Source organism: Jaculus jaculus, chromosome 5, assembly GCF_020740685.1.
Source record: "Jaculus jaculus isolate mJacJac1 chromosome 5, mJacJac1.mat.Y.cur, whole genome shotgun sequence".
Classification (NCBI taxonomy): Eukaryota; Metazoa; Chordata; class Mammalia; order Rodentia; family Dipodidae; genus Jaculus; species Jaculus jaculus.
In genome coordinates, this window is record NC_059106.1 from 167,094,407 (window position 1) to 167,104,810 (window position 10,404).

General features: G+C 49.2%; 1 protein-coding gene across 1 annotated transcript; it reads right to left on the reverse strand.

The window, feature by feature from the left end:
* Positions 1-3,409: 3,409 nt before the first annotated feature.
* LOC123460759 (cystatin-B-like) lies at positions 3,410-6,259 on the reverse strand. The gene is made up of 3 exons (XM_045149816.1): positions 6,125-6,259; positions 4,276-4,377; positions 3,410-3,932 (listed from the first exon to the last, which is right to left on the reverse strand). The coding sequence occupies exons 1-3, from the start codon at positions 6,188-6,190 to the stop codon at positions 3,804-3,806; spliced, it is 297 nt and encodes a 98-aa protein (XP_045005751.1). The 5' UTR covers positions 6,191-6,259; the 3' UTR covers positions 3,410-3,803.
* Positions 6,260-10,404: the final 4,145 nt, after the last annotated feature.

The window sequence follows — 10,404 nt, forward strand, 5'->3', positions numbered from 1 at the left end:
GCTTGACCTCAGCACTTGGGAGTCAGAGGTAGGAAGATCACCATAGGTTCGGGGCAGCCTGAGACTACACAGTGAATTCCATTCTAGGTCAAAGAGAAAGAGAAGGAGTGGGGCAAACAACTGCTTTCTCATTGGACTGAAGGCCCACTCTATGGGAGGGAATATGTGCCTAGTACTGAAAACCTAATCAAAAGCCTATGGAGGGTAGGTCATGAGCTTTATGGGTATAGAGCCTGCTCTTGTCTACATAAATAATATTACTCTCACCAAATTACTTTAAAGCACAACACTTAATGTTCATACTCATATAATAATATTACTCTCACTTCTGGTTTGAGAAGCTTCTCTTTCAGATGGCGATGACCCCTGTAATGGCCTGAAAGGCAACATAGTGCTGAGAAGAAGGGACGGAGGAGTGTCCAGCACTGAAACATCTCCAGCACACCCTCCAAGGCTCAGGGTCCATTGTAGAAGAGGTGGCTGAAAGAATGTAAGAACCAGCACTCAGGTGCCATAGGTTGTTGCTAGAAAATTTTAAATGCCGAGGATGGGATACCTTCCAGTGATTTATTGGCCAGGGAGGTCCCTGATGTCCCCAAAGCATTATCGGCCATTGCGGAGGCCCTTGGTTTTCCACCAGGAATAGATGGTAAGACCCTATTGCTGAAGAGTCCACATACTTGGGCTGCAAAGCCACTGAGAAATCCTGCTGGTACTGAGCTTATAAACTACTCCATGTAGACCAGTCGACAGAAAGCTGGAAGAAGCCACTCTGCATGCAGTTCAATGGGAGAAAGAGAAATCACCACTGAAGATACTCATCAGTGGACACTACAAGCCTAATAAATGGCCTGCCAGGTCAAATGAGTCAGTGGGTGCAATAGTGGCACGTTTATCTTCTGGAAACCAACTACCCTCTAATTGGACTGGCAGCCCACACCATGGGAGGGAATACATCCCTGATACTGACAACTGAAAACAGGGGTAGTCATGAGCCCTAGTGGTGTAACATCTGCTGATGTCTGGATAAATGTATATACTATGCTTATCAAACTGCCCAGTAAGCACTTCTCCTGATATTCATACCCTTATATTAATGCTAGTCTCACACTTGGTAGAGGATCTTCTCTTTTCAGATGGCATGACCTTGGGACAACTCAGAAGGTTTCATGGTGCTGGAAAGTAATGACTGTTGTACTGCGTAACATCTCGATCACACCTTCTAAGGTTCAGGGTCTAATGTGGAAGAAGTGACAGAAAGAATGTAAGAGCCAAAGGAAGGGTAGGACTCCTTACAACGTGCTCCCTCCAGACACAAAATGGCCTGGATATCCATGATGTCACCGTGCCTGACACTACCTACACAAGACCATCATAAGAGGAGGAAAAGATCATGACATCAAAATAAAAGAGAGACTGATTGAGATGGGAAGGGATATGATGGAGAATGGAATTTCAAAGAGGAAATTGTGGGGGATGGAGGGTATTACCATGGGGTATTTTTCATAATCATGGAAGATGTTAATAAAAATTGAGAAAGAAAATAATAGAAATAAAAATAGAAAAAATAACTACTTGGAGCCAGCCTTTAACCCATTCATGGCCACCGTGCACAGCCAGAGGACAGGGCAGCACCAAGGTCTCAAGCTCTCGGACAATTGAGGCTCCCTGAGGAACTTGTCTGAGAGCCAGGGACAGTGTCTGCCACAGGGTTGAGGTCTGTGCTGTCCTTAGAGTCTGAGTGAGGTCCTGGGGCTCTTAGGGTGTCACCTGCTCAGTGCATCCCATCTTCCAGGACCAGTGGAAACAGGTGCATTGCTGGGCTGAGGAGCATTTGTAAAAGGCTCCTTCCATTCATCCTGTGTATGGAAACTGAGTTTCCTCCTCTTAGACCCTGAATGGCATCTGCCCCACGTGCCTTCTTCTGGGCACGCCAGGAGGGAACTTAGCAGATCTCAGACATTGAATGGTATTTAGTCTCTTGCCCTGTACTGGACAAGACAAGAGGGAACCTAGTAAGTCTTCCACAGAAAAAAATGTATTCTGCTTTGCATTATAGTAAAGAAAACTTTTGGTTTTTTGTTTCTATTTTCTTTTTCTGATATTTGTAAGGAGACTCTTGCTCAGGCTGACCTCTTCACAGGTTGGCCTCAAACTCATGGCAATCCTCCTACCTGTTCTTCCCTTCAGTATGTTAATGTTTTTGGAGGGGCCAAGGCTCAAACCCAGAGAGCTGGACACGCACTCCGCATCGGAGCTACAGTTTGTTCCTGATGTACTGTAAGAACGGGATGTCCAGTCAGTTTCAGAGTCTACAGTGACCTCGTCCCCAGCTCCATGGACTCATCCAATTCCTCACTGGGCTTCATCACCTCAGAATCCAGACACCTCATCTGGCAGTGGACTCCCCAAACACAACTGCACTCCAAGGAGGCCACTGCAGCTGAGGAATGTCCATGGCATGACCCTGATTCTGGAAAACATCACCTGTCCTCAACCTCATCACAGATGACCCGCAACTACAAGGGCCCAAGCAGTGGCCTCCCCAACGGGACATGGTCTCTGCAGAACAGACCAGCTCTTCCCAAGAAGCCTCCCTTAAGGAGGGATTCCACCCCAGCCACGTCTCTGACAGGGTGTGGACGTCTGTGAGCTGACCAGGTGCTGACCTTCCACAACTGATCTTATCCAACACCTTTGAGATCTTAGAGCTCATGGGATGGTGTCTGACATGCCAGGAATAGGAATTCAGATGGATCGTTTGGCTATGAACCTTGGTTGTGATTGGAGGTGACCCAGTGGCATCAGTGCCCTGGAACAGGCCTGTCTTGCTAGCTCAGGCTGGCACCTTACCAAATCAGGGGATTTACCAGCTTGCTCACGTTGCTTGGGAAAGGACATCCACTGTGGGCTGTTACACTGGCCCGGAGTGAAGCAGGGCCTGGCACCAGCTGGGCAGGCTTTCCACCACCAGGCCACGCCCCAGCTCCTCAAAGAACTTTATGAATGCACTCCTTGCCCCCTTCTTGGCACATCTATATTGTATGATTTCCAGTGAAGACAAGATGCCAGAGTGATGGCTCAGCGGTTAGGAGTACATGGTTATGACGATGAGGGCAAGAGTCAGCCCTAGTTCAAGTCCCCGGCACCCATGTACAAAACTGAGCATGGCCACAGATGTGTCACCCAGCCTTATAGGACATGGAGACTAGAGAATTTCTGGGACTTGCCCACCAAAAGTGACCACTTCAGTTTGAGTGTTGAGGGAGACTCTCTGTAGGTAACATGCAGATGAGCTACAGAGAAGGGAAACCAGACACCATATTTTCCTCTCGCCTCTACACACACAGGAGGGCACACTCATTTACACACATACTACAATCAAAATTCAAAACAAGGAGACATTTCATGACTTCAAAATATATATTTGGAGAGTTAAGTATACCACCGCTTGAAAGTAAAAATATGAGCTGGGTGTGGTGGCACCTGCCTTTAATCCCAGCACTCAGAAGGCAGAGGTTGGAGGATTGCTAAGAGTTTGAGGCCAACCTGACACTACATAGTGAATTGCAGGTCAGCCTGAACCGGAGTTAGACCCTACCTCTAAAAAGAGAAAGAAAGTAAAATTATGATTGATAATCATCAGAAAGAACAATACGAAAGAGAGTTTGAGAATCCCAAGGTAAAACTTAACCCCAGTCTTCTCCATGCCAGAGCCACAGAGGAGGGGTGGCATTTATTTCTTGGTCCCCAACACAGAGGACACATTAAAATGATTTGGCATGCGCACAGGGACTGAGGAGTTAGGAGTCTTCCAGCTCATCATCCTGGGTCTTCTTGGTCTGGTAGGACAGCAAGGACAGCGGCTTGTTCTCATGAGGGAGTGGTTCCAACACCGTCATGTGAATGAACTCACCATCACCGACATCAACCTGCAGAGTGGGGGACCAGTGAAGGAGGTGACGTTTGGGGCCCAGGCTCTGGGCTAGAGTGAGCCTTGGAGCAGGTAAGCGAGCACAGGTTACAGGTACTGAGTTGGTGACAATTCCTATCCTGTTCCAACACAAGTCCCTGGGACCCATATTCGTTCCTCCTCCTGAGACACACACACAGACACACACACACACACACACACACACACACACATGCTCCCGGCTGCATGCTGCTCCTCTAAGGGGGTACCTCAGAGGGGATTCCTGGAGCACTCTGCCCGGTGGCCGAGGCCATGACCCCTGGCCTACCTGAGCCACTTCCTCCTCAGCACCCAGCACCCACCTTTATGTAGTAGATGCTGCCAGCCACGACCTGGCTCCTGTAAGACACAGCTTTAAAGACGGAGAACTTCCGGTTTTCCTTCTGCTCAAGCTGGGACTTCACCTAGAAGGGGCAGAACCGCATGACTGAGCCTCAGCAGCAGGTGGCATCCAGCCTGCCAGGTGCCTATACCCCAGCTTATGCCCACCAACCCTTCTCCCCAGGGCTCTGTCCAGCTGTGGACGCAGCAGGCTGTGGGCCTCCAGGGGACTTGGAAAGCGTTCCTTCTTCCTTCTGCTCAAGCTCATTGACATTCAGTCACACTCACTTGGGCAAGAGACATTTTGATATCTTTGACATCTCTTACCACTTTATATCCTGGCTTCTTTTTTTCACTTATCATGCAAACAGTTCATTTTAAAGCCTGCTTTTTTAAAAACTTATTTTAACTAATTCATTGATTCCTTGTTGAAGTTGTGCGTTAAATCGCCGGGCCGTGCACATGCTAAGTACACTTTCTATTTTTTAATTTCCTTTGTCCCTTAAGTATGCTTTCTACCACTGCACTACATCTATGCCCTAAAACATCTTTTTGGTGTTGTTTGTTTGTTTGTTTTTTGAGGTAGGGGCTCTCTCCAAACAGGCTGATCTGGAATTCAGTATGTGGATTCAGGTTGGCCTCAAACTCATGACCATTGACACTCCTTATGATTGCCTGGAGAGAGCTGGGATTAAAGGCAGGCGCCACCACGCCAGGCTCATCTTTTAAAATCAAATCTTGTCAGTTGAGCGACAGGGCCTGACTTGACTTGGGAGGAGGCAGCAAGGCAAAAAAGTAGAAAGGAAAGTGACTTTTCTTCTTGCTCAAGACCCTGAGCGATCTCTGGCTGGTCACAAATCTCTGCTTTGATAACAAACAGCCACAGGGTGAACACCCTAACCCAACATATACACTCCTGAGCACATTTTTGTTTTCTTCAAAAAAACTTTTTGTTTTGTTTTTTGAAGTAGGATACCACGCTAGCCCAGGGTGACCCGGAATTCATTATGGAGTCTCAGGGTGGCCTTGAACTCACAGTGATCCTCCTACCTCTGCCTCCCGAATGCTGGGATTAAAGGCGTTCGACGCCACGCACGGTGCTCTTCAAATTTTTTTAATTGACGACTTCCATGATTGCAAACAATATCCCATGGTCATGCCCTCCCTCCGCCCACTTTCCCCTTTGAAACTCCATTCTCCATCATGTCGCCTCCCCGTCTCAATCAGTCTCTTTTATTTCCATGTCATGATCCTTTCCTCCTATTATCATGGTCTTGTGTAGGTAGCGTCAGGCACTGCACTCCTGAACTCTTACCAGCCCCCTTCACCCAGATCTAACTCTCTAGTACAGATGGGGAAACTGAGGCACCCGCCCTTGAGCTCTCCTACACGGCCTGGTTAAAACAACCAAAAGGAAAAAAAAAAAAGAAAAAAAGCATTTTGACAGGGGTCTCCCTCTTTTGTCCAGGCGTCCCGTGGGCTGCACTCCGAGGATGCCACCGTGCAGGCTCGCCAGAGCATCCGCCCCGCGGGGCCAGCCCAGCGCTGCCCGCCTCTCCGGGCTCTCGGTGGCCATCGCGTCCCTCCGCCGCCCAGCGCGTGTCTCCTGGGCTCAGCTCGGACCCCGTCCGGCTCCCGGGTCCCGGAATCCCGCCGGCCCGCCCAGCACCGGCTCCGAGCGGCGGGTGCGGCCGCGCCCCGAGCCCCGCGGGGACGGCTGCGCGGCGGGAGCCGGCGCCCTGCGGCCAGGCGTGGGGAGGCGGCGCGGCCCCGGTGCCCGCGGTCCCCGCCGGCCCGCCCTGACCCGGTTCTCCCGTCCCGGATCCTCACCTTGTCGGCAATCTCCTGGATCTCGGCTGTGGCCGGTTTGGTGTCGGACAAGCCTCCGGTCATCATCTTGGCGGCGGTCTAAGGTCCAGAGCAGGATTGGAGAGGAGAGGGAGCGCGGAGCCCAGCGAGCCATGGTTACCGCCACAAGTTGCATTAAAAACCCTGGTTTGGCTCCGCCCCAGGAACCACGTGACACGACCCAGCCCAGACCAAGCTTGTCCCTTTCCAGTCTTGAAAGAAAAAAAATCCTCAAAATCAAAGAGGTCCTTCAAAAGATTCGAAAGTTGGAGAGAATGCGCAGTGTGTAAAGGCACTTGAAAACCCTGGTGGCACCGGGTTCGATCCCTCACTACCCGTGTAAAGTCAGACCCTCAAAGTAACGCGTTCACCTGGAGTTCATTGCAATGGCAGAAAGCTCTGGCATGCCCATTCTTTCTCTCTCTCTGTAGCTCTCTAAAATAAATAAATATAATGGGGAGGTAATATGATGGAGAATGGAATTTCAAATGGGAAAGTGTGGGGGTGGGGAGGGAGGGAATTACCATGGGATATATTTTATAATCATGGAAAATGTTAATAAAAATTTTAAAAAATAAATATTTTGGTGGGGGGTGTTTTATAAATATTTTATACATTTATTTGAGAAAGAAAGAGAGAGAGAGTAAGGTAGGGAGAGAATGGGCATGTCAGTGCCTCTATCCATTGCAAACCAACTGTTGATGTTGGCACCACCATGTGCTTCTGGCTTAAGTGGGTACTGGGGAATCAAACCTCGGTCATTATGCTTCACAGGCAAGCTCCTTAGCCCGTAAGCCATCTCTCCAGCCCTTTTTTGGTTTTTCTTTAAATATATATATAATCTCTCTATATATATATATAGATATATACAGTATTTAGTTGTTCATTCATTCATTCATTCACTCATTTGAAAGAGGGAGAGAGAGAAAGAGTGAGAGAGGAATGGGTGCGCCAGGGCCTCCAGCCAGGGCAAATGAATTCCACATGCATGCACCCCCTTGTGCATCTGGCTTAAGTGGGTCCTGGAGAATTGAACCTGGATAATGGTAAATGCTTTAACCTCTAAGCCATCTTTCCAGCCCCCCTTTTTTTTTGTTCCGGGCAGGTTCTCACTTTAGCCCAGGCTGACCTGGAATTCACTATGTATACTTTTAGAGTTGCCTGGCACTCATTGTGGTCCTCTTACCTCTGCCTGCTGGCTACAGGGATGAAAGGCATGCACAACCAGGGGCTGGAGAGATGGCTTAGTTAAGGCACTTGCCTGAGAAACCCTGGCACTCGGGTTTGATACCCTTATAAGCCAGATGTACAAGGTGGTGCATACATCTGGAGTTTGTCCTGTATTTTTTGTCTGTTTGTTTTTCAAGGAAGGGTCTCGCTGTAGTCCAGACTGGAATTCACTACATAGTCTCAGGGTGGCCTCAAACTCATGGTGATCCTCCACCTCTGCCTTCCAAGTGCTGCGACTATCGGTGTGTGCCACCACACCCAGCTTTTTAAAAAATGTTGTTACTTATTTTAAAATACATTTTATTTATTTATTTACTTGAAAGGCAGAAGGAGTAGAGAGGGACAGAATGGGCATGCAAGGGCCTCCAGATACTTCAAATGAACTCCAGATGCATGCACCACTTTGTGCATCTGGCTTACATGGGTCTTGGAGCATTGGTCGAGGATCCTTTGGCTTTGCAGGCAAACGCCTTAACGACTAAACGATATTCCCAGCCTGCTTTTATTTATTTATTTGTTTGTTTGTTTGCAGATACAGGGATGCATAAAGAGTACAAGTGCAAGAAGCTCTCCAGGCACTGCAAACACACTCGAGATGCATGCCACTGCGTAGTCGGCTCTGTGTAGTACTGGGAATAGACCCAGGTTGTTAGGATACACAGGCAAATGCCTTAACTGCTGAGCCATCTCTTCAGCCCTATTTTTCATTTTTTTTTTAAATTTATTTTGAGAGTGACAGACAGAGAGAAAGACAGATAGAGGGAGAGAGAGAGAATGGGCGAGCCAGGGCTTCCAGCTACTGCAAACGAACTCCAGACGCATGCGCCCCCTTGTGCATCTGGCTACGTGGGACCTGGGGAACTGAGCCTCGAACCGGGGTCCTTAGGCTTCAAAGGCAAGCGCTTAACCGCTAAGCCATCTCTCCAGCCCCTATTTTTCATTTTTTTAAAGAAGAGCTTTTATTTACTTTTTTGAACGGACGGAGAGAGAGAGAGAATGAATTGGCCAGGGTGACCAGCTACTACAAAGTAATTCCAGATTCATATGCCAGTTTGTGCATCTGGCTTTACATGGGTACTAGGGTGTCAAACTCAGGCCATAAGATTTTGTAAGCCAGGGCCTTTAGCCACTGAGCAATTTCTCATACAGCCCAAGCTGAGCCCAAGGATGGCAGGACCCTATTTATAGTTCTTCACATGGCTGACATGCAGGCCAGGACACAACACACCAGATTGAGAATGGCGGCAAACGGAGGTGGCAGGCCAAGAGCCTGAGCTCCCATGGGCCCTGTGGACACCAAACTTTGGAGAGAAGTCCTCCTGTGCACAGAGGCCTCCCAAGACGGGCAAGGAGTGGGGCACCGGGCCAGTTTCTCAGAGCCATTCTGCATGTACTCAGCTGCTGCTCATGCAGACAGCTCAGTTCCTGTCATGCATACTCAGAGGATGGCACATTTCCTGGCAAGGCATGGCATTTCTTGTGCTGTAATCCTTCTTGCTTCAGTTCTTGGGTGTCTGCAAACACCCCAGGCGCTGGGCAGGACAGGGGCTCAGCAGACTCAGCATTTTATTTGATTGCTTATCTCCAGGGATCTAGATGAGCTACCCAGGGGAAGGGTGGAGAGGGAAGGATTGGAGCACCTGGTTCCCTTCTTTCAGGCTGACATACCTGCTGTACCCCATCAAGACCCCAGTGCAGATAGCAGGGGTCTTGCCTCTCACCTCCCAGCAGGCCCTCAAGATCTCCTGACAGTCCTTGCAAGACAGCCTGGGGATCTTTGCAACCTTCTCTGTGAGGCTCGCTTCAACCTATGTGAGTGCCCCCCTGCCACACGCCTCACCCCGTCATTGCATTCCTGCCCCCACTTGTAGTGCTCCTTGGTCTGACCTTCCATGCTATAAGGGAAGCCAGGACGTATCTCTTAGTCTCTAAATCTAGGGCTGGAGAGATGGCCTATGTGTTAAGCGGTTGCATGTGATGCCTAAGGATCCCAGTTCAAAGCTCGATTCCCTAGGACCCACGTAAACCAGATGCACAAGGTGGCACATGCATCTGCAGTTCGTTTGCAGTGGCTGGAGGTCCGGGCACACCCATTCTGTCTCTCCCCATCTGCTTCTTTCTTTTTCTGTCTGTCGCTCTGAAGTAAATAAATAAAATAAAAAACAATGTGAGTCCAATCATGCAGTTTCTCATGTTTGGGAGATACGCAGCATGGGTCTGGTTAGGGGAGGGCGAGGCTGTGGTCCTGGCATGACAGCCTTGTAAGAGTGTTTGTGTCGCAGTCATGGGCCGTGGTATGAAAACGCTTTAGAAGCCCATCTTCAGTCAAGCTGCTCACAGCATGACATTAAGCCCAGGAAAAAGGGGAGCCAACTGTGGGTGTCCTGTCCTTTGTCCAAGCAGGCACGGTAGGAGCTGGCTGTGCCAACGCTGCACATCCCTCAGCAGAAAGAGTTAATTCACCTGGGCACAGTCAGTGCTGGCACACGCTTGACCTCTGCACTTGGGAGGCAGAGGTAGGAAGATCACTGTGCGTTCGGGGCAGCCTGAGACTACACAGTGAATTCCACTCTAGGTCAAGAAGAAGGAGAAGGAGTGGGGGAAACCAACTGCTCTGTAATTGGACTGAAGGCCCCCATATGGGAGGGAATACACGCCTGGTACCGAAAACCTAATCAAAAGCCTATGGCAGGAGTGGTCATGAGCCTTAGGGGTATAAAGCCTGCTCTTGTCTGGATAAATGCATATATTACTCTCACCAAATTGCCCTGAAAGCACTACACTTAATGTTCACACTCATATATTAATGTTACTCTCACTTCTGGTTAGAGAAGCTTCTCTTTTCAGATGGCGATGACCCCTGTAATGGCCCGAAATGCAACATAGTGCTGAGAAGAAGGGACGGAGGAGTGTCCAGCACTGAAACATCTCTAGCGCACCCTCCAAGGCTCAGGGTCTATTGCCAAAGAGGTGGCGGAAAGAATGTAAGAGTCAAAGGAAGGGGACCACTTCTTTGTTTTTTTTTAGGTAGG